We start from the raw sequence: 23,577 nt of genomic DNA on the forward strand, positions 1-23,577 counted from the left end.
GAGAAATAAAACTCATCACTGAAGTGCTTTCTATATTTTTATTGCAATAAGAAGATACAGATATATTTCCAGACATCCATTTTTATTAAATTATACTCCAATATTGCATGAGACAGTCTTCAGAATGACACTGATCCAAAAGTGATCAAAAGACGTTTTTTTTTTGACCAAGAGATAAAACATGGATGTTTTACATTTTCACTTTTATTTCCCCCAGAAATGTGCGATGAGAAGCAGCAGCATAGAGAGTAATAATAATACTACAACATACAACAGACCGATACTGTGCAGCAGTCAATTAGGAGAATCATATTTTTTCTCTCTTTTGTGAAACGGTTTTGCTGATATTGAGCAACTGGCAACTCAGAGGACACAAGAGATGCACTTTGCCCATTGAGGGGAAGAAGAGAAAAAAACAAAGATATCAGAAAACAAACAGGAGCAGGAGATTAAACGACTAAATACGGTTGAGGGGAGTTCATTTCAAGAAAAAAACAAAAGGACGACCCGACAGAAAGTGTTTGCAATACGTTCGAATATTGGTTTTGCCACATCAGATTATGTGGGAAATGGCCGATCGCTCTCAGCGTTACACAAGCCACTAGTTTTATAACCTCGGGTTAATGACTGACCATTGTTAGTGGGAGGAATACAGCTGTGGCAGCGCACGACAAACCAACCATATCACACATTCAACGCTACAGTGGCAAGTGTAAAAAGAAATACAGATGTTGAAATTCCCACGGTTTTCTAATCCCAGATGATGAACATATAAAAACACAAATTAGCATTATAAACATTTAGGAGGTGTTATTATTCCCAGTACAAAAGAAAAGGAGGAAAGAAAAGCTGTTTTATAGTTTCTTAGACAGTATATTTGATATATCAATAGAATCCATATATAAATGATACATTTCTATTTCTTATACTTTAATATAATCCTCGCTATGACCTAAGAGAGCAGATCTAAGACATTTTCTAGCCATAAGATAATGTGAAGAAACAGCTTGGACCACGGCCACCAGGTACGGACAATGTGTCGAGCTCCAGTACCGGTTGGCGGAGCTTGATTCACGAAGAACGCCGATTTTTCACACCACAGTCTACTCTAGTGCGAACACAAGCGGTTTCATTGAGACCAATAATCTTTGTTTAGCGACGCACCAACAACCTTGTGCTGTGCTTCCTTTTTGAGATGTTAAAGGTTTGAGTTTGACACTGCGGTTACAAAATGAACAGATTAAGAAAACATACCCCTCGCTCTCACGTGCAGAACATCATGATTAGTTGTGTTTGGCACTAGTTTGCTTTACTTCTTCTCTGGTTCAGTAAATCAGGGTTTCATCTTCTCGCTGTAGTTATACAACCAACGCTGCGGTCTTTTTAAAAAGAAAAAAAAGAAAGTCAAGCGCGCCAGCTGAGTCCCAGTCGGTCACATTTACTCTTCAAGACGAGTCGCACATTATTAAACATGAAGTAAACGTTTGTCAGACTGTGAGAGGATTGCACTGTGATTATCAGCCATTCATTTGAAACAAAAATAAAAAACAATTCTGACAATGGCAAGTACCTCAAGGAGCCGTACTACCTCTGCTCTGTAAATACTCTATCCAGCCACCGTATGGTCGTTTTTTTCACTTTTTATTTTTCCTAATAAACTACAGGATTTGGTCCATCCGGCTTCATTTCCAAGCAGACGTGCTGGCCAGTTAGCTTTTAGTGCTGCCCGAGAAAGCTATCAGACGTGCAATGGTTTGAAAACGGTGAAAAAAGAAAAAGGGGCTTTATGGCGAACTCCAGAACAACCATGATTGTACCAACGACCTGGAGCTCAGAGAAGCAGGTGAATAACTAGCACATCTTTTCTTACTGGTCAGTTTAACACGATCGCTCTCAGATGTGGATTTGACCTAAAAAAAAAAGAGGAAGAATAACGCAAATGACAGGCCATAAATAAAATATTCAAAGTTTAAATGACATCAATGAAAAGAGAAGATTGAGTTGTTGGTCTGATGGGTTTTCATTGGCAACTTCCTCAGGCTAACATCCGGTGGCAGTTTTTATTTTAACATAAATAACATTTGAGTGGGAGGATCCATCATAAGGCTTCTTTTCTTTTGTTTAATATAAGTTTCCCCCTCCATTGTTGTAGGTTAACGTTTGAGTGTTGTGTCTATCCCAGTTTAGTGGAAGATCCTGATGAGGAGAGATGGAGGCTCTGTGGCCTCAGAGACACTGGACCTTGATCACAGGAGGGAGAGAGGGACAGAGAAAAGTAGAGAGTGATGGGATTGTAAGAAGTTTATGTTTCAGCAGTCTGGGTTTTAGTCTCACTCCCACCATCTTCTTTCCTTTGTTGCGTCTCCTCATCTTTCTCCCCCTCCCCCTCCTCCTCCTCTTCCTCCTCTTCTTCTTCTTCTTCCGTGTGCTGCTCCAGCTCTTCTCTGGTGATCATCTCAAAGTCGTTTCCGTTGCTGTGCTGCGAGCCTTCGTCCTCACGCCGGTCGCTGTCTGTGTCCGAGTGGCGCTCGGCCCCTGTTCCCTCCCCCACTGCTTCTTGACACTCCTCTTGCCCCGCCTCTTTGCTCTCCTCCTCTTCCTCTTCCTCTTCATCATCGCAGTCCTTTTTCTCGCTGTCGGACTTCTCGTCGCTGTCGGACTTCTGAGCCTTGGTGGAGGCGGCCCCGTCCTTCTCGTCGGTCTTGTCGGAGCCCTTCTTGTTGGAGGCTCGCGGTCCTTTGTACTCGTGAGTGTAGAGCGGCCTGAACGAGTCGATGAAGCCGACGTCGGCTGTGAGGTTGGGGAGGAACCAGAAGTGATGGCGCCCGCCGGTCACAAGCCAAATGATCAGGAAGAGGATACAGCGGGCTGAAGAGAGAAGTAACAGCCAGTGAGATTAACAGCAGCTTAAACATATGAACAGAAATCTCTACCTGTACTGTACTGCTATTCTCTAAGTTTGCTTTTTAATCTGTTATCTTTTCTTTATTTCATTCATTTTTGTTGTGTTTTAATCTTATTTTCTAATATAAAGCTCTTGATATTGCTCTTCTTCTAAAAGGTTGTCAAACAAAAGACTACAGCTATGAAAACTTCAATTTATGTTTTACTCCTTCTTGTACTGGTGGGCTTCAGTTTTCTGAAGATGATAGAAACCCATGTGAAATCCAAGTTTTACAGTGATACACTTTATTTTACCTTTTTAGTAATTCATATTTTTGGCAGATAGATTTTCTCATTTTGGTTTTTAGTTTAATTGCAGCAGATTTTCAGTAAAACTTCGGGGCCCAGAAGATTCTTTCTTTGGACACATGTACTCACCAACAGCTAGAAGCAGAATACTGGCCACGAAGCAGCCTGCTGCAACACTTAGATAGTAAACTCCTACACGCATTTCTGCTGGCCACAGCGGGAACAGTGTGGCCGCGATCACTGCAATAACTGAAACACACAACACACAGACGAGTTTAAATACAGCTGCAGTCGGTCATAGATGAACCTCCTTCACTTCTCGTTCAGAAGAACATTTCTGATTTACAACTGTGACTCACCGAGAATCAGTCCCATAGCGAACGTCTTGAAATGGACGGGATCATAAATCCACACGAACACCTAAAATAAATAGACACGTTTTGTGTTCTTGTTGCTTTTTTCTGTGACAGATTCTCTGGGCACAATCAAATACCTCATTTCCATCCAGAAACAGCTGATCCTCATGAGGCTCCAGTTTAAACTTCTTCTTCACTTCTTTTTTCTTCTTGGGGGTTCCAGGACTGTCATCCTGTCAATTCAAATTCATGTCTTGCCTTAACTTGATGCTCACAGAACAGTTTTAAATGAAAAGCATCATTTTAAATTGTGCATTACGCTGATCCCAAAACCAATACAGGCACAGAAATTGAATTTGTTAATTTTCCAGTCACTGATCATTTCTTTTTTCCGGAAACACAGACCAGGCAAGATGTAAACATTAGCTTGAGCTCCCGTGACTTCTACAGATTTGAGACCTGATCTGTGATCTTTGTACTTGTGCAGTAAAGTCAACATTCCCTAATTCACCGATGAGTTTCGACAAATGTGACCAGTCATAAAGCAAACACACAGGAGTGAATCATGTCTGGGGGAAGTCTGTGCACTGTGACGCACTGATCTCAATCCTGCTTCAAATCAATCCCATGGTCAAAAAAGACGTTCAACAGTGAAGTTAAAACAATCGAACTGTTGTGATATGATTGTCTGAACCGGGTGTTTATTAAATTTCATATTTTAACCACATTTCTAAATCGATTTTGTTGGACAGGTATTGTCTTGTAACAGAGTGAGTCAGTGCTGGGTAACATACGCTCTTGTCTTTCTTGGTTTCAGCAGCTTCAGGCTCTTTCTTCTTCTCTTTCTCCTTCTTCCCCTTTTTCTCCTCCTCTTTGCTGCTGTCGCCCTTGGCCTTCTCTTTCTCCTTCTCTTTCTCCTTCTCCTTCTCTTTCTCCTTCTCTTTCTCTTTCTCCTTCTCTTTCTCCTTCTTCGTGTCTTTCTCAGGTTTTTTCTTCATCACTTTGAGAGCTCGGTGGAAGAATTGCTTCTTCAGGAGTCTACAGAGGAAGAGAGAGAACAGCTACAAACATTAATTTATGTTCAGTATAAAAAAACTCATTCAAGTCATTTCAGGGATTTCTTCCACAAATTTGCATTTGGTAACTTTGTGAGTGGACTGTAAGTAATTTAAAGTTAAAGCCAACATTAAGTTGTTTAATCAATGTGTCAGTCAAAATGAACATTAATCAGCTTCTCTTTCGTCAGTTTAGAATTTGGTAAAGTGATAATGATGAATAATTGACTGTTGGTGTTGCAGCATGTTGGTGTGTTTCACAACCGACCTGTTGCAGTAATCCACCACAGACTCTCTGGTGGTGAACAGGGCTTCCTCTCCCTTCTTAGCTTTGGCCCATTTGGAGTCCAGAAGACAGTCCACTGCCTTTGAGGCTGAATGTGAGGACACAAACAATAGATATTAGACAAAATTAATAAAATAAAAGTTCAGTACTACTTGCCCTGAAAATGTAAAGTGCTGATTATCCTGTCCCACAAATTGTGTTAGTGTGAAACATTGTTGTAGGGCTGGACAATAAAACAATATAAAAAATGTGTTTAATATATATCATTCATTGAAACATCCCAACACAGAGAGGCAGTACACATAAATTGTCCACCTCAGATCTCTGTTTGTGAGTCTCTGTCCACAAAGAAGAGTTTAAACCACAACCTCACAAGCAAAAATCAGATGTGACATTATCCTGATAATTATTAATATTGACTTTTTTTTAAGTGTTAATATCATTTTGGCCATATACACAAAAGAATCTGTACTAACACCATGTAAAAGTCTATTTGGTGACATTAGAAACAAACTGCGCCTCTTCTTAAGATGACGGAGTGAGTAGTTACTAACACATCTCATGGAACAGAGCACTAACATTCATTCAGAGTTGTTTGTGTAAGTCCAGCATTCACTTCTTTTTTGTCTGTTTTTTTCTCTCCACTAACTCCTGAGGGAAATGTTTGGCTCTTCAGCTGCTACACGCTCCACAAGGTTCACCAGTGAGCTGCTGACTGAGTCTGTCTGGAGCTGAGCAGCCTGCAGTTGGTTTTAGAGCTTTATTGACATCTACACAATGAGATGAGATTCACTTTAAAGACCCATAAAGCTAAGGGAAAGATTCAGGTGATAATTCCTCCCTATGACAGACTCCTTTCCCACTCTGCCATTATGTTCACATTGTCCTTTAATTCAGTGTTAATATAAAGGCAACACTGCTTTGAATGACAAGTGTTTGGTGAAGACTGGTCAGTCTTTGTGTTTGACAACAGACGGCAGCTTCTGACAGATGTCTCCTGCTTCCCACTTCTCACTCTACCCTCGGTGCTGAGGTTGTGTGTCGACATCTCTGCCTGATGCCTCGCAGGTCACAAACAAATACTGACCAATGAAGTAGTCGACCCGGTGACCCATCATGTTCGTGGACTTGGTGGGGCAGTTGAATCTGAGATACTTGGCCACCGCCTTCTCCTCCTTGGTGGGCTCGCTCACCTCCTGCAGGGCCAGACAAGAACACACAGCTTAACACTCAGATGTGCACATGCACACACGCAAACGCAATCTGCTCAATTCTGGCACTGAATAAACAAGAAAAACTCGTCTTTTTAGAAATTCATTTTATGACCAAAGTAATAACCATATTTCTTTAAAATTGAGGGTTCCATCTCCTCTCATCTCACAATGTTCGCACTGTCTGCGATCCTGCCAGCAGCACTGAACCACATGCCAACACTGAGGGGACTGAGAACATCGGCACAGTGAGAGTCAGTCCTGCTACAGCCATTCCAGCTGGTGCTGACCCGCAGCACGGGGAAAAATCCATCAAACAGGCCTTTGTTTAAAGAAGCAGGTATCAGTCACACAGCTCTGTTACATGAGCCCCCTCCACGGAAAGCCCCCGTCACAGTCTGTACCATCTACCTGGCTTGGTCGCATTTGGATTAGCTGGTTTGTGTGTGTGTGTGTGTGTGTGTGTGTGTGTGTGCACTAGACAGGCAGCCATCAAATCTTGGTCACAGCCTTTCATGTAAAAGCTGATTGCGATTGTCCAGAGATGAAGCCCATCTCAAATATTGAGTGAAGTAAAGCACAATGTTAGATGGAACAAAAATAATCGATGGTGATTATGTGAAGAATTGAGATAACTGTTGAGTAATGCTGTTCTTGAGAAGCCTCAGACATTGTGGTCGACTCATAAAGGAGATAACAGCACGGACTGTTATGCAACTGAACTAAACTTGGTTGGATGGTGTGCAAGGAGCACGTACCTGAAACTAATGTGTGTTTTATACAGCAGCCCTGCACTAAATCCTTAGTTATGCTTATAAATGGTTGATTAAACTTTACGACTTATCTTAGAGGCTGTAAATTGTAATACTAAAACGTGTTTCTAATATTCAATCAACCCTTTATTGACTTAATTTCAGGTGATAACATTCTTGAAGTTTAAATTCTTCAGAACTCCACATTTTTCTTATCCAGGTGAGTAGCTAGAAATGATGTCATAACCTATTTTAACTATTGAAGATTTCAACATTACAGAGCGCCCGCATCCAAACAGGAGACAATCTGTGTGATGTAGGGTGATGATGTCAGCAATGGACAAGCCTCTTTATTGGAGGTTTGCTCCTAAATGAGATAATAGTGGACTGTGTGTGTGTGTGTAATATAGCTGAACCTGAATAACACGATTTATAATGTTACATGTCAGCCACAGCAGACAAATGTTAAATGCTCACTTATACCAACAAGTGAGACACGTGCAGGAGGAGTGACTTGTTCTGCAGGACACAAGAACATCACTGATGTAATCGAGGTGTCAGAATATTAGGGACACCTCTCCATAAAGTTGAATGAACCTGTGGCTGTTGCTTTCAGAGAAGACGTCGATCTGCGGCTTCACGCTCATCCACTAACACCATGTCGAACTGTGTTGACATGTTCTGTTACATGTTTACGACATGATTCAGACCCGCACAGATCGACTCACGTTATGTAAATACGTCTGGTTTGAGCTGACGCAGCTTAGCCAGCAAACCTCTCCAGCCACTTGAGTTACAGTGAGAAAGGTTCGATTCCCCGCAGCTGGGTGTGAAGTATAATAACATCATTATAGTGGGTGTATCAGCGAGTGAGAGCTGCGGGCGGTGAAGACAGTCATTAGCCCGTAAACGTCTCTTCCGAGCAGAAACACTGCTGTTTGTTTTCGCTAGCCTGCTAATGCTAGCTGCCTTTAGCCAACATTTGGCTTCCTCCGCCGCCAGTAGACGGCTCCTCTCGGGGATGTGGCCGGTAACAGAGGTCCGATAACTCTGCTCCACGAATGTATCTGTGGTTCTTCACCTGACACGGGCGGTGATTTCTATCAACAAGTGAGAGATGTTACCTGGATCCGCTTCTTGTGTCTCCTGCGCTCCGCCATGATCCTCACTGCTCCTCCGACGTGCGCGACACGGGGCACGCGCACAGACTGTATGGTATCGCGAGAGTTGGAGATGAATGGTAAAAAACCGGGGGATAATAATAATAATAATAATAATAATAATATATATATATATATATATATAATATAATCACAATAAAATACAACTATGATAAAATAAAAAAATGTAAGAAATCAAATGTAATCATATATACATCAACTTTTATATAATTGATATAAAAATATGCCGATTTAACTCTCAGTTTATATTTAATTAGAATATTTTGTCTTTCTTCTCCTTGTGCTGCTTTGTTTTTTTGGTGCGGTAGTTTTTAACTTTATCTCTTGTTTTTGTGCTCCTGTTATTTTCTTTGTACGTACATGAAATACATAGATAGTCACTTAAATTGAATTGTCCGTGCCATGAAAGAAAGATAGTACTGCAGTTTTCTATGTAGAAAAACACTTTATTTACAATCCAACAAACACAAACGATATCACAAAAGATATCAAAACCCCAAACTTTTTAACATACCATTTTTTTGAGTATAAAACCGTTCCCTTGTGATTTCTATCGTCTTACTGCTGGTCTACTGGAGAAATGATAATAAGCACCTGAAAAGAATAACTCAGAGTTTGAGGCTACAATCAGACGTTTTGAGACTAAGGCCTGTAATAAAACAAGAAAACAAAACAAAAACACAAACTGAACCTTCTCATTTCAAGATTCAAGATTCAAGGGTTTATTGTCATATGCACAACAATGACATTTAGCAGTTGCTGGCAATGAAATGCTTGAGTCTCATAACTCAAAGTCCGCACCACTCCACTGTTGTCTTTAAAAATATATATACATTTATATGTAAAATAAAAATATTTAGCAAACACCTGGGCCTCATATGGAGCTGTGTATGAAAACCACAGGTAGCAAACAGTAAAAAAAAAGCATCTTTAATCCAGGTAATCATCATAGAAACAAAACCACCACAGTAACAGCAGAGGTCCATCAGCTTGTGTTGTGCTGTAGGAGCAGACTGGGCCTGGTTCACACTTCTCCACACTCACATCGGTGCTGATCAGACTGTCTCGCTGCTGGCAGATGGGGGGGAATTGTTTTCTGTCTCATGAAGGTGCTCTGTGGATTTGAGGACTTCAGGGTCTCTTGGACTCCCCACCATCTCCTCACTGTTGCAGTTAACAGGGGAGCCGATCTCTGAGGAGCGGTCACCGGGCTTCTCCGGGGTGGCGTGCAGGGGGGCGGTGGGCAGCGGCAGGTTCATCATGTACAACATGTTGCCCAGACGCTTGGACACCTGCGGAGGAATAAAGATAGTCGGCACATATCAGATCCACAGTCTTGATCTAAAGAGTTTTCTGAATTATACTGCAGAGGACTGGACGTCACCTGTCCTCCACAGGCCTATATCACAGAGGAAAAGCACGGGAATATAAATGATAAAATGCATACAGTGTAGTGATGGATGAAGTCAGTTGTTGTAGTTTCAGGCTTGTGGTAAATGTGCATGTTTACTGTGACTCGTCAATAAAACAAAGCCGTCGTTAAAGCAACATCATGCAAACATCTATATGTGAAATCAGCCCTCTACTTAATTTACTTATACATGTTCATTTATTTAGAAAGTTCATGTTCACTAACATTAATGATGGATTAGTCCTAACATAGTTTGCATGCTATTGCACAGTTCAACCTATAGGTGGTGCACAAGGACTGGGGGTCCTTCAGTAATGATGCTGGGAGATTGCCTGAACATTTTACACGAGAAAGAGTGTAACTTCCGGTCGTTGCCCTCAGGTGGGTGAATTGTTCAATTTCTGTTAATCAGCAGTAAAATGTATGAAATTCCAACAGATTAATTCATTAACAACGTGTGTAAAACTCACATGTACACAGCACATGTGGATGAAGGGGTAATCACTCGTTTTAGCATGCTAATCGGAGCTAGCCTGTGCTAACGCGGCTAAATCAGGTGGCTCCTGTTAACGTAGGTGAATCTACGGTGGCCGAGAGAGCTCAACAAATAAGAAAACAAATACAATCAACACGTGGAAAACAACTTCATCAATTTGACGACACAGCAAATGCAAAAAACTCAGAAACACATCGAAAACGACAACAGACATCTTTCCAGGGGACCAACAAAAGAGGAAGTTCCAGTTGCAGACTTCATATTATTATTTATCTTAACTCAAATGGAGGTTCTTAGAACAGAGGACGTTGTAGTTTAGGGTGATATCAATAAAACTATTCACTGAATGAAGAGTGTGCATGACAAGAGGCATTTATTGATGTGTCACTGTGTTCTGTGTGGGAATTCATATAATTTATGTCAAAGTGGCACAGATGGCCCATATTTCAGTTTTCTGACGTTTCAGAGCGTGTGTGTGGTTCTCTACCTGTGAGCGGATCTTTAGAGCCGGCCCCAGCTTCAGCCCCAGCGTGTCCAGTAGATGCTCCTCTGAGAGGAGGGGGAGTGTCTCGCCATCAATCATGTGGTCCTTGAATGTCTGCAGAGAGCAATCGCCTCACATTAGCACAACAGAGACATGACAGGACGCATGTAGACATGTAGGTTAGAGACAAGCACCAACCTGAGCGTATTCTGCACATGTGGGTATACTGTTGACAAAGTTGTAAACGTCATTCACTGTCCACTTCCTTATGTCCTCTGACACCTCATCACCATTAAGAAAGAGATTCCGTGGACCTGGCAAAACAAAAACAAACATTACTTAGAGATCATTTTACAGTTTATCGATAGGTGCTTTGTATTTACTGCCCAAACTCACCAGGTGGGAGGAAGCCATTTCCAGGGACTGGGAACATGTAAGGCATCCCCGGGAGGGCTCCTCCTGCTGAGGGATACATGAACTTCTCCTGGAAAGCTGAACATTGGCTGGATATGTCTTTTTCGTTTGTGCCACTGTTGGCCACATCAGAGCAGCTGTCCTGAGTGTTCACACAGGCCTTACGCAGGGCTGTATCCCCTTCTTTGTAGTTCTTCCTGCCTCCCGTAGCAAGTTCTGACTCTATTTTTGCTTGATGGTGTGTTTTAGTGGTAGCACACTCCTCTCCCATGTCCCCCTTGGCCTCTGCCTCTTTCTCCTCCCCTGAAGTGGCCCCTGGGCTCTGCTCTACACTTTTGTCCTCAGTTTGGCCCTTCAAGTTGGCCACGTGACTTTCTGCACACTTGTGAGCGGTCGGCCTTCTGCCAGCCCTTCGTCCCCTCTCTCTGTGCAACGTGCTGATTGGCGGGTAAGGGCTGGCAGACATAAGGATGCTGTTGGAGTGAAGTTCGTCCAGTGTGGAGCGGTGGACAAAGACATCGTGGCCGTCTGGCATGCGCTGACGACCTCTGAAGGCCATGGGGTTGGAAGGGTAAGCCATGGGATTGTCGAGTCCTATCAGTCCCTTCTGGTGGGCAGTTTCCAGCTCCTTCTGGTGCAGGATGGCATTCATCTCCATTCTGAATGAAAGCACATACAAATATTTAAGATATGTTTGTGTGTAGCACGAATGGTGGAAAACACAATAATCACACTTTCTCAAGGGAAGAGAACAGAGTCTGGTGTTGTACAAAATGTCCCACAAAACGTGGCGCAGAGAGTTGTGTAGGTGGAATGTTTGTGTGAGATGCTGATATTCTGGGCACACACCTGGCAATGTTTTGCTTGTGAATGAGCTCCTGTCGCCGGGCAACTGTTTCCATAGGCTCTGAGGGCAAGAAGCCATAGCCGGCTGAGAAAAGAAATGGACATCGGCTGTTATACCCTCACATACAGACTGGAAATTCAGTCACACATGACTGTGTAGCAGCCTGTCCATGCTCACCTGCTCCAGGGAAAGCTCTGCCAGGCATGATGTTGGCATGTGGGGGAAGAGGTGGACCCAGGTGAGGCCCCATGTGGATCTGTCGGGCCTCTGAGGCGACCATCTCATTGGGTTGAACCAACTCCCTGAGGAAAGAAAACCTTTTAAAATCAGTCTTTGAACAGGACATCCATTGGTTACTCATTTACAGAGAGATAATAAGCTGTTTGCACCTTTAATAAGTTGTTTTTTGTTCATCCCAGTAAAAAGAAATGGCATCAGAATTGTTTCTTCTCAGGTAGCATGGCTGGATTATTCTCTGAACGGGCCAAAAATGTTGGTTGGCTAACTGCACATGATAGTTAAATTTTTTTATATCCAGAAACCAACTAGAATGATTAGCACATTAATTGATGTTTTGATTGACATAGAATTATTAAAACTATTTTGGCCTTAAAGCTAGATTAGTTACACGGGACGCAAATTTGTGAATATTCAAACTAAGTCGAAGTATTATGGAGTAAAGCTGGGTGCTTTCAGGACCCCTGAGGTGTTTGGGGACCTGTTAATTCCCCTGGTTTCTAATCTGGCCTTGCAAAAAAGCACTGTCTTGTTCCCTTGTACAACCGTAACTGACAACTCTCAGGGGTCCAACTTCCAATATAGCTACCATTTAAAATTTTAAAGTAAGTTCAGGCACATACCTCTCCATGAAATGAGGTTCAAACTGTGCTGGGACTCCCTGTAACCTCTGTTGCCCCTGGGCGAGAATCTGCGGAGCCATGGCCATCTGGTTCCTCATTATTAACTCCTGTCTCTGTCTAAGCTCTGCAAGAGAAGAAAAAAACACCACAGGTCACATTCGAGGCAGGTTTATCCACAGAGACGGACGTACTGACTGTGGAAACTGGGCAGGTGATAATAATCCAATAAAATCAATATATAGCAGACGCAAATTTGGTTCTTTAGAGGATGTTTGGACAATATGTGAATTGAAAAGTGTATCTATTTGTAGATGAGCCATTTTACATAGTTTATTTTTTATGTTTCCAGTTGTGTGTGGCTCAGTTTCCTCTGTTTGGTCTCTCACCTCCAGTTGACATGCCGTTGACCAGGCGGTACCAGTGCTTTTCATCCAAAGCCCCCTGCTCCCCCAGCGCTGTCATCTTCCTCAGCTGCTCCCGTGGGGTCATGACACACTTGACCTTTGACCTCCAAATGAAGGTTGCTGAAATTCAAGTTAAAGACGAGGTAAAAATCAAAGATGAATTTCTTTTAAACTAATCACTAATGTCACAACCCACAGATTGGTGCTATTTTATTATGCATAATACTAAATGACTGAAAAGACACTTGCTGAACCACCCTGAACTGTGCAGTTTGCAGTTTTCAGTTACTGCCACTAGAGGACAGCAGGTATCTATTTTGATTCAACAGAAACGTGGATTTATTTAAGTGAGAGCAACATGTCATCCAAATAAAATGTCTCATGAACTTGTGAATCCAAACTGGACACAGTCATCACTATACAAATGTAAACACAAGCAAAGCATACAGAATTATGTTTATTTCAGGTTGTATGTATAACATATAGAACATTAAGATCTGCAATGTGTGTTTAATAATAATAATCAACTTATAATAATAATCAACTTTGTCTGTATAGCACCTCTCATAAGAGAACTGCACATTTGTATGAATTTTACCTTTATCATATGGATTTGAAAGGCTTGTCTATGGAGCATTGCAAACTAAACTAGTTTATAATATATAAATACATGTTTTTTGGAAGTAGAATTTGTCCCTATATAGATAAATAAGAATTGATTTTATAGTATACTATATATACTTAAAGTAATAAGTATTTCTAAAACTGTAGAATAATGCTAGTCTGGGATCAACTCCCACAGACGCTGGTCAAGTTCATTTCAACAACCTTTGACCCCTACTCTCACCTCTTACTTTATCCCCAGCATTAAGTATTAATCTTAAACCAACCTTAACCCTCACCGTAATGTAAATCTAATCCTAAATTTAAATTTAACCTGTAAATCCAAATCCTAAACCTAACCCTTAAAGATGCGGAGACCAGCAAAAACAATCCTTTACTGGATGGCTATTTTTTCTCTTCATACTGGCATTCTCTACATTTTGTTCCTGTAAGTGTAGTAATGATAAAAGGACACACCCACTCGTACACTTGCATTCAGATATACACACCCACTGTACATGGCCACATTGTTCTTAGCTGAGCCAGCAGCTTGTGTACACAAGCACAATCGACTTAGACACCTCCAATTAGCCTTCTACTCTGCAGAAATCCCATTACAAAATATGATACTGTAAACGACAGCACAATAATCCAGCTCTGCTAATCTGAGACCAGGGTGCAAAATGTTTCTTGGTAACCTAAAAATAATCAGATCTCACACTTTAAACAAACTTTACAAACCAACACCTCTATGGATATTTTCATACTGACTATAATTACATTTTACTGATATGTGTTTAAAACTGCACATGTACTTAGGTCACATTATCTCTGCTTTCCCCTCCCCCAGACGAATGCCGCCATAAGATTTGCCCCAAGGCCTTGTGCATTATCCACAGTCCCTCAAGTTCCCTCCGAAGTCCATCTAATCTGAAGGCTGTAATCCCCTTGTTAGTCCTGCAACAGTCTGCTAGCTACATCTGCTGACCTGCTGACCAGCCCGCCCTGCTGGGCCGTCCAACCCCCAACCCCACCTTCACAGGCCCCTGCTACCCCCACGATCCTATTAGCTAACTCCTGGCTATAAAGCACTTTAAAGGGATGTGTTGGAGGTAATCCGCACGTTTAGAGTTTTACCCTCAGCAAACCTTGCCTGTAAGCATCCCGGACAATACACCCTAAGTGCTAAGCCTATTAGCCTCCATTAGCTCCCAGGATGTCCTAAAAACACCTTGAGGATAAATCTGGGGATGCAATCGGTTTATGTGGAGCTATGTGGTGCGAACACATGCACCCTGCCTCCACCTCCTTCTCTGCCAATGTCACAACAGCTAGCATCAGCAAATGAGGAGAAATATATTCCTACATTGATGTTTCTCTAATTCCCAAGTGGACTCTAAGCTCTGAGCCTCTGGGCCTCATGTAATCCATTATCCCCTTTACATTCTCTCCACTGGGAGTTAATGATTTACATTTTTATATGGGAGACTATACACAACTGCACATATCTCAGGATGATTAGGCTCATTTTGCCCTTAAGTCAGCTCAAATCTTCAAAATAAAACAATCAAAATGGAGAATAATAATAATTATAAGTTTGATGTTGTCTCTGGAAAAACAGTGGCCAGTCTGTGAGTTTTTTATATCACCAATTCACTTGAGTCACAGAGGTGAACCTTGAGTTTGCCGAAAGATGAATACATTGAAAGTCTTTGATAAGCAATTCAGAGGGTAAATACTAAAGTCTTAAAGGTTCAGAACAAGTGCTATTTGATAATCATAAATATTTTAAAACAGTTTCTTTCTGTCCTGGTGGCTGAAAATGACACGTCCTATTTTTCTTTTTGTAAAACACAACCAAAATTTAAAACATTATTCTGTATATAGCATGAAAAACTGGAAGATGCATCTATATATACGAATAGTTTTTACTACATAAAGTTTAATTAACTTTCCTCAAAACAATCTTTGGAAGGAACTTGCTCGAGGAAACAGGTGGAGGAGGAAGTATTAAGATCTTTCACAAGTTAAAGTATTTATTGCAAAGTAAAAATACTAAATTAATAATCCAACATAAATTTTGTTAATATACACAAGTATTAGCAGCAAAAGACACTTCAAGTAAACAGAATAATCATTATGCAAAATGGCACCATTTACAGTATCATAAATACACTATTTAAATATTATTTCTTAATTGTAAGTGCAGAATTTAAATATTGTGATATTGGTACTAAATTTCAACAAATGTAAGTATTGCTTGGTTAATATTTGACAATGCATCATACACTAATCAGCCCCAACATTAAACATTTAATTTGAGAGAGGAGATATCTCATCTACTGCTGCCATCATTCAGAAAACACAATTTGGGACACAGATTCAAAATCTGACATATTGTGTGTCTTGTGTAGACAAAAGGATTTTTCTTTTGCATGTTTAAAAAGAGTCTTTGATGATTTATTTTGCAAATTCCTTCAGAGCTGCAGTGAGCATTATTAAAAAGTCTCAAAGAGTGCAGGGTAATTATTTCTCAGAGAAATATCTCAGTGACCTGAATGTAATGATACATAATACATGAGCGGCTCAAACTGAGGGAGGCCTTTGTGAACTTTGTGCCATTTGGAGAAATCCTTCATAAGACCTGTTTGATCACAGCTAACACTTTTACAGGGTTTTGTTTTAAGACTCTTAAGTAAAGTTGAAGCCTTTTGAGACTTTGTGTTCTGCTGTAAACATGAATTTTAACCTGACTTCAAACGTGTCAGAACCTCACACCTAAACTTTAAGCGGCTGCAGCTTTAGTGAGTGAAACTGTCGTCAAAGGTGAGCTCGACAAACTCTTGTTATATTTCGTTAACAAGCAGAGGCCACACCGCAGCTGCCAAATCCAGGGATTGGGCTCCTTGGATTTACTGTTGCCTGGTTAATCTCATTACAAGAATGAATTAAAGGGAAAAATTGCTGACGACTTAGATGGAGCCCTGAGGAGGTCATATCAGACAAGACAGAAGTATTGTCTAGTCCTTGCTAATCCCTTCACACACACACACACACACACAAATATGAGATTTTATGAAACATGAACAGTAAATGGTGAACTGCAGGTTTTTCTTATTGATTTAAAGATAATTTCTAATTGTAACAACCTCACAAGACAAAGTGCTGAAAAAAACAATGATTGACGGGATTAGATTAAATATTATCATAAAATATTAATGCACAGTAAATGTATGATGGCAAAACCAATAATTTCAGATTATGAAGACAGGAGGCCTATTCATGATGTATTTTAACAATTTTTTCATTATCTTCAAGTGCTATTTACAGAATCTGGGCTAATTATTAGGTTAATTATACAGATTTCAAGGTTGTTCCTCTAATCGCATTGGCCTTTAGATTAATCACTTACTGAGGGATCAGCCGCCTTTTATACTGTTTACTGTGAACGTTTTGACAGTTTGAAAAGATTTGCATTGTGTGGTGAAAATGTTTGAGCTAAGTGCATGAATATTAAGGTTTGTGGTATAATTCCTGACAGTATAACAAATGGATTTCGTGCTTTTACCGGAATAACAGCAGAGTAAATGTTACTTGTAGCAACTAGTGTAAATACAACCAGAACAAATCAGTCACAGATACAAGCACAAGATAAATTTAAAAAAGGTAGACAAGAAGTAGAAACAGAAAAAGTTTTCATTGACTCACCTTCAAGTTCACACCAGTGAGCAGAGTTTGAACTGGTTTTGTCCCAATTCAGGTTAAAAAAAACAAGTCAGAACTGTAAATAAAAGCCTTCGCAGATCTCACAGAACGTGTCTCTGGACTATCACTTACAACTATCCGGCCTCCCACTAACCAGTCAACCTGCTCTGAGCGCGGTCTGCTGCCAGCTAGCTGCCTTAACTAAAGGAGACCTGTTAAATACCGATTCATTTCATCTCCATTAGCTGGCCTTATCTCCTGTGGTAAGCCCTCCCTGTCCTGACATCACTGTGATCTCCCATCCAACTGCTCACTGCACCTTGCAACTGATGTGTAATTACTGAAGCAGCACTGGTCCTAAGCATGGAGTGCTAAACCTCTTTCAACGTTTACCTCACTAATCCCTTGTTAGCACTTTAGGCCATAGTTAAGACACCTAAATGCTTAGCTTCCTTTTCCAGTGGCAAAATGGCCAACCCCTCCTTAAGTGCTCTGCGGCCACATGCAGAGCGGCTTCATGATGCAGCTTGAGGACTTCATAAAAAACCACACAGATCAGTCTTGTTTTTGTTTTTCCTCATGTCTAGTTGGGGTGTCAGAGGTATTGTGCTCCCCAGGGTGCCACAGCATTGACCCAAACATGCTTGGTGGTAATTTGCTAGAAATCCGACTAAATGTTGGCCGGATCATCCTCTCAGACCTCTTAATCTGACAGTTTGCGCTCACCAACCGCTTACAGCATGCGCCTGCACTTCTTCCTTGAAAGATGGTTTTTTTCCATGTCTGGTGACAGTGAGCCGTGCACAGTTGGTCGACTGTGCAGTGGTGCTGCCAAACAAATAATAAGATGTGGAGGGTGAATGGAGAAGAGCTTCTATCTCCATCTACAGTCTGCAGGAAAGAAATAACTCATGGAGGGTTGAGTAACCAGGTCAGGACACTGACGTGTTGCTCATCACATACATGCACATATATAAATCTGATGCATTCTAATACAACAGTCCTGCAATAAATCATGACCTCAGCCTTTTTATATTTATTTATTATTTCACCTCTTGTGAAGCATTTTGTAATTTCTGATTTTAATGAGCTCTGTACAGATAAAGCTTATTGTTAATATCAAACTCTCTTTAGACATTGATGACTTACTTAAAATGCGGAGCAGCCACACTGATCAGGTTTTTTTTGGTCCAGACTGAAAAACGTTTAACTTTTAACCTCCATTACCTCGACATAATAAGTCGGCCGTGTGCAGACTTGACTTGAAAGTGAAACATGCAAATTATCAAGCAACCAAATAATTTCATAACAGAAAGGAGCTGTGATGGGACTGTGGAAACATTTTATACACAACTACTTTGGAAACCTCATGGTGGCGCTAGTCAGTGAGGATCACCCAGGAGCACAGGAATAATAACAAGTATTTATATTCATGATGTGATTCCATTTGTTCAGTTGTCCTGTATATTGACAATGGCCATTCAGTATTATGAGTACTTATACTTTTATTTTGTACTTTTATCTTAAATAAACTACTTATTGTACTTTTAAATGCAAGGCTTATAAGTATAATGGACTGACATTATGATGTGGAATCACTGATCTGAATACTTATTCATAAAAAGAGAAACAGTATTGGTTTTAATAATAGGGACAAATATAAAAAGTGTAACAACATCAGATGTACCAGCAGAAGTTACATTAATATTAGTCACTATAACAACAGGAGAAAAACATAGTAGCTTTATTTTTTTTTTAATCCACTCAACACATGAAAAAAAAACCCACAAATCAAGCACTTGGGAATTAAGCGATTGGAGCCTGAGGATGTGTAAACCGCTAATTTAGGAATCTCCTAGGTGTAAGCTTTTCATAAGGGATTTTTGCACCAAGCATTACAGAGTCACAGTGAGGCGAAAGGATCAGAGCAGGTTTAACCTCAAGAAACAGGCTCAGCTATAAATTCACGGGGTCAGTGCAGATGCAGACACCGACCCATCCTCTAATTACAGCAGCAACCTGGGGTCCGGATCACGTGTGTGTTTCCTGTAGTCTGTCTCCCCCATCGAATGACGTCTGTAATGAAGCTGTAATCCCTCTGAGGTGGGAGCATCATATCTTCTACGTCTGATTGAAATCTGGTTTAGGTCTTGATTACAGTGAGATCCTGGATTGTAAGACTCTCCAGGATCAATAATCCCTGAAATAACAGGAAAGGCTTTAGATCCTTGATGTACTATGCTCAGTTAATACTGACTGACTGGTGAATGTTTTGTATGGTGGTAGATTCTATATATATGTGCTTCTTTTTTATATTTTATCACAACCACATAATGTGATAAAGACATTATGGTCCCTCTGAACCTATGGTTTAAAAGTTCATAATATATATTTGAATACACAATCTGCATTTTGAAAGTTATAGATATACTATTAAGATATACTTCAGTTGAAGGTAGGTCTCTGACTTCTTTGGAATATATTTCAGGTGTTTCTTCTTTATCAGTAATGCTGCTGCTGCTGCAGGAGGCGGGGTCTAATGTTACCTGTCAGCTCTGAATGGACCAGTTCCCCTCTGGTTATTGTGTACTTTTAGAAATATAAAAATAATGTGAACATGTATCGCAATGCATAATGAAAATTTAGTGTATAAGTAAAAAGTACACATATTTGCTGATATATATGGTGGAACAAAAGTGAAAAGTACCTGGAAATAAATCTATTTAAGTATACAAATACATGAAAAAAAGCATTCAAGTACAATAATGAAGTAAATGTACTTTGTTACATCCCCGAGTGTCCTTGGGCAAGACTCTGAACCACCAAACTGTTCCTCAGGACTGTGCTGACAGTTTATGAATGTGTGTGTGAATGGGTGATTGTGATTTGTATTGTGTAACACTCAAAGTGGTCAATAAGTTCGTTAAAAAAAAGTTATTACCAAATGACAAGCTCATGTTGATACTAGAGGGAAACTCAGGGGCTCATTAAATTCATTGGGATTCATCATCTGGGTAAACTCATGTACTACTCACTGTGATGGCTGTAGAGATATTTTGGCGTTGACCTAAATATCCAAACTGTGATAAGCTACTGTACCAATTTCTCAAGATGTGGCATTAGACCAGATGTACAGTACAATAATAAGAAATGATCATATGTAGTCCAGTAATTATTATCTTTTCAAATCGAGCCAGTGGCTGTGTACGACTGTGACTTTTACACAAACATGTCAATCCTCTTTTTCTGTGAGAGGCCTGTTCAAACACAAATTACTTGAACAGGTGCCAATTCCCACACAACCTCAAAATACCCTTACATGCAAATAGAAAGGAGGAGGCAGCACAACGTTGTCGCCGATGCATAAAAACGCCATTGAAACTCAGACCGTCACTGCTTCCCGGTAAATGCAGGTGAGCAGACGGCAGCTGTGATCCTCTGATGTCTTCTAAGATGCTTGAGTTTTAAAACTGAAGAAGTGAACTGTGTTTTTTTCTGCTCTCTAAAGGTTGTGGAGAAAAGATGAACGCCATCCATGTGATTTCCCTGACTCTGCTGTCCGTCCTGGCAGCCAACGCTCAGGTCATCATGCCCGGAAGATGCCCCAAGCCTGCTGTTCAGGAGAACTTCGACACTGCCAGGGTGAATACAAAACCAATTTCACCATTATTGCAGGAGAACAAGGCTGCATGTTGTCGTCTTCATGTATCTGTAGATCCCATAATTGTACAAAATAAACTTTTGAGGCCTAAATTTGACACAGAATAGACATGGCACTCTAACAATGAGCTGATGTCCCCTGTGCTTCCTCTGCAGTATCTTGGTAAATGGCATGACATCCAGAGACTGCCACACGCTTTCCAGAAGGGTGAGTGCTGCACTGCCACCTACAGCCTGAAAAGCCCTGGAGTTGTTGGTGTCCTCAACAAGGAGCTGCTGTGAGTATCATGTCCACATCTGTAATCCCTTTACAGACAGGAGAACTTTGCACTTAGTAATAGCTCCATATAAAATACTCACTTACAAGTTAAATCCTGCATTCAAAACTTAACATATTAAAACTGCTGTACTATAATTGCCCACTATTCAGCTTTTTCAGGATATATTCTTGAATTATTACTGATAAATATGTACACAACAATATTTTTCATGAAGAGTTTGACTCGTGCATGTTTTTCAGAGCTGTAATTAATTCTCTCTTAGTGTAAAACTAAGACATACATATTATATTTAAGATGGATTTGTTTCCTTTGTGTTTGGAACTTTAAAACAAGACTGAAGTCAGTCAGGTGGTGTCATTTCAACTGTTTGTCTCTTTTAGTGCCGATGGTTCCATCAACGCCATCAGCGGCTCAGCCATGGCTAAGAATCCCTCTGAGCCCGCCAAGCTGCAGGTCTCCTTCTTTGAGAGTAAGGACTCATTTGTTTCAAACCTTCCTCCCTGGATAGATTATTCCAACACTTTATATCACATTTGAGCATCATTCGTGAAGATTTCTGTGTATTTGAAGGACATTGGATATTGGAAATAATTGTTAACTTGACTTTCTGTCCCTTTACACCTCCAGACTCTCCCCCTGCCCCTTACTGGGTCCTGTCCACCGACTACGACAGCTACTCCCTGGTCTACAGCTGCACCGACCTCGGCGTGCTGCACGTGGACTTCGCGTGGATCATGAGCAGGGAGCCCACCCTGCCCGAGGAGACCCTCGAGGAGCTGCACAGCACCCTGTCCTCCATCGGAGTCAAAGTGGACAAGCTGCTCACCACCAACCAGGATGCAGCTTACTGCAGTGCTATGCAGTGAGAGAGATAATCCTGATTTAGCCTACAGACCCAAACAGTGCTGTGTGTTATGTATTGTGCTGCTTATGACTGTACTCTCACTGGTCTTCATGTCACTGGATGTCTCATGCAAAGTCAATGCAATAAACGTATTCAAACTGAAGGGGAGTTTTTGGCGTCTGTTCTGTGGGCCTCTGTTTTGATCTGATGAAATATGATATTGTTTATTAATTAACTGGGCAGCATGATGTTAACATTGATGCACATGTTGTCTTGAGTAACTTCTATTTATCTAAATTGATCAAAATTAAAAATATTTTTCTTTGATTTTGTGTTTAGCGATTACTGGACCATTTTGCATCTTTGGTCTTTTTGAGTTATCAGGTTGAATTGATCACAAGCTGTCATCCTGTGTAAACTGATGAGGTTACCGAGAGGACAGATTTTATTCATGGGGTCACAAGCCAGTGGTCAACAATAGATGTTTAACAACTCATTGTTAGTAACAATTACTCACTTCCTTTATTGAGATCTAAATGATTAGTTCTCCCTGTCCAGTAATGGTTGTGAAGAAATATTAAGTGGTGCTTAAATTAACATGTTTTTGTCTATGATGGCTTTTCATTTAGGGCTAGCGTGGTGGTGCAGTGGTTAGCAGAGTTCGTTCATGGCAAGAAACTTTGTGCTTGACGACCAACCAGGGCTTTTCTGTGTGGAGTTTACATGTTGATGGGTTAAATGGAGACTCTAAATTGTCCTCAGGTGTGAATGTGAGTCATCAGCCGACCTGTCCAGGATGTACCCTGCCGCTCGCCCAATGTCAGTAGGGATTGGCCCAACTCCTCATGTGACTCTGAAAGAAGAAGCAGTACAGATGATGGATGGATGGTTGTTTAAGCCAGGAAAAATGTTTTCTGTCAGCTTCACACATAGACAATGCCAGAACGATAAGTGTAGCGTGATCAGCCTAAAAAATATGAATCCAGTAGAAAATGGGTCACTCAGTCAGAGACGTCTGTGTCTGTGTAGCTTCACTTTCCAGTGAAATCTTGCTGGTGGAAAATGTAAAATATATGCAAATATTCAAAACAACCACAATATCATCTGCTTTACTTTGGCAGGGAAACTATTGTAGCCCTCTTTCTCTCCTCTGTCGTATCTGCATGTTTACTGCTAACAATCCAATCAAAAGGTAAAATAGAAATATACAAACATGCCTTTAAAAAATGGAACCTCACTGTTTATTTTGTACATTAGACCAGATGTTGAACAGTTTTTCTTTCATCACTCATCAGATGTATCACTCACAGGCAGAAAATATGACTTTGAATTTCTAAGATGAAACCAAGATGACATTTTTAAAAGAAGAACCTCAGCAACCAAGAGGATGACACAAATAAAGAAATAAAGTAAAACAATAAAATGTATGGGTATAAATTATTTTCCATTTCAATCAACATTTCAATCCCCAAAGAACTTACTCATCAAAATAAAACTTGTAGCATATTATATTTGAGGTACTGATGTTTTCATCT

At 40.7% G+C, this 23,577-nt stretch overlaps 3 protein-coding genes across 4 annotated transcripts; 1 reads left to right on the top strand and 2 right to left on the bottom strand.

The window, feature by feature from the left end:
• Positions 1-24: 24 nt before the first annotated feature.
• sec62 (SEC62 homolog, preprotein translocation factor) lies at positions 25-8,077 on the bottom strand. Its single transcript, XM_020111272.2, has 8 exons — positions 7,977-8,077; positions 5,977-6,085; positions 4,872-4,977; positions 4,343-4,586; positions 3,686-3,781; positions 3,552-3,612; positions 3,322-3,441; positions 25-2,868 (listed from the first exon to the last, which is right to left on the bottom strand). The coding sequence occupies exons 1-8, from the start codon at positions 8,010-8,012 to the stop codon at positions 2,303-2,305; spliced, it is 1,338 nt and encodes a 445-aa protein (XP_019966831.1). The 5' UTR covers positions 8,013-8,077; the 3' UTR covers positions 25-2,302.
• Positions 8,078-8,731: 654 nt separating this feature from the next.
• samd7 (sterile alpha motif domain containing 7) lies at positions 8,732-13,063 on the bottom strand. Its single transcript, XM_020102179.2, has 8 exons — positions 12,932-13,063; positions 12,546-12,669; positions 11,863-11,987; positions 11,688-11,769; positions 10,821-11,497; positions 10,623-10,738; positions 10,428-10,538; positions 8,732-9,325 (listed from the first exon to the last, which is right to left on the bottom strand). The coding sequence occupies exons 1-8, from the start codon at positions 13,032-13,034 to the stop codon at positions 9,089-9,091; spliced, it is 1,575 nt and encodes a 524-aa protein (XP_019957738.1). The 5' UTR covers positions 13,035-13,063; the 3' UTR covers positions 8,732-9,088.
• On the top strand, positions 12,954-22,205 carry LOC109641609 (apolipoprotein D-like). 2 transcript variants are annotated; one of them, XM_020106131.2, is made up of 5 exons: positions 12,954-13,092; positions 20,766-20,899; positions 21,074-21,195; positions 21,579-21,667; positions 21,826-22,205. In XM_020106131.2, exons 2-5 carry the CDS (start codon positions 20,780-20,782, stop codon positions 22,062-22,064), a joined length of 570 nt encoding a protein of 189 aa, XP_019961690.1. In that variant the 5' UTR covers positions 12,954-13,092; positions 20,766-20,779; the 3' UTR covers positions 22,065-22,205. The 2 variants fall into 2 exon arrangements, with proteins under 2 accessions (XP_019961690.1, XP_019961682.1); XM_020106123.2 differs by lacking the exon at positions 12,954-13,092 and adding an exon at positions 20,528-20,670.
• The last annotated feature ends 1,372 nt before the right edge of the window (positions 22,206-23,577 follow it).

This window comes from Paralichthys olivaceus, chromosome 16 (assembly GCF_024713975.1).
Source record: "Paralichthys olivaceus isolate ysfri-2021 chromosome 16, ASM2471397v2, whole genome shotgun sequence".
In the NCBI taxonomy this organism is placed as follows: domain Eukaryota; kingdom Metazoa; phylum Chordata; class Actinopteri; order Pleuronectiformes; family Paralichthyidae; genus Paralichthys; species Paralichthys olivaceus.

Excerpts from the sequence above, each read along its gene's own strand:
- samd7 (XM_020102179.2), bottom strand. The coding sequence starts at position 13,034 with ATGACCCCACGGGAGCAGCTGAGGAAGATGACAGCGCTGGGGGAGCAG. Across the intron at positions 10,739-10,820 it reads AAATGGCTTCCTCCCACCTG|GTCCACGGAATCTCTTTCTT; the intron begins GTGAGTTTGGGC and ends TTGTTTTGCCAG. Across the intron at positions 9,326-10,427 it reads CTCTAAAGATCCGCTCACAG|GTGTCCAAGCGTCTGGGCAA; the intron begins GTAGAGAACCAC and ends ATTCCTCCGCAG.
- LOC109641609 (XM_020106131.2), top strand. The coding sequence starts at position 20,780 with ATGAACGCCATCCATGTGATTTCCCTGACTCTGCTGTCCGTCCTGGCA. Across the intron at positions 20,900-21,073 it reads AGAACTTCGACACTGCCAGG|TATCTTGGTAAATGGCATGA; the intron begins GTGAATACAAAA and ends CTTCCTCTGCAG. Across the intron at positions 21,196-21,578 it reads GTCCTCAACAAGGAGCTGCT|TGCCGATGGTTCCATCAACG; the intron begins GTGAGTATCATG and ends TGTCTCTTTTAG.
- sec62 (XM_020111272.2), bottom strand. The coding sequence starts at position 8,012 with ATGGCGGAGCGCAGGAGACACAAGAAGCGGATCCAG. Across the intron at positions 4,978-5,976 it reads CCGGGTCGACTACTTCATTG|CCTCAAAGGCAGTGGACTGT; the intron begins GTCAGTATTTGT and ends CCTCACATTCAG. Across the intron at positions 2,869-3,321 it reads TATTCTGCTTCTAGCTGTTG|CCCGCTGTATCCTCTTCCTG; the intron begins GTGAGTACATGT and ends TTCTCTCTTCAG.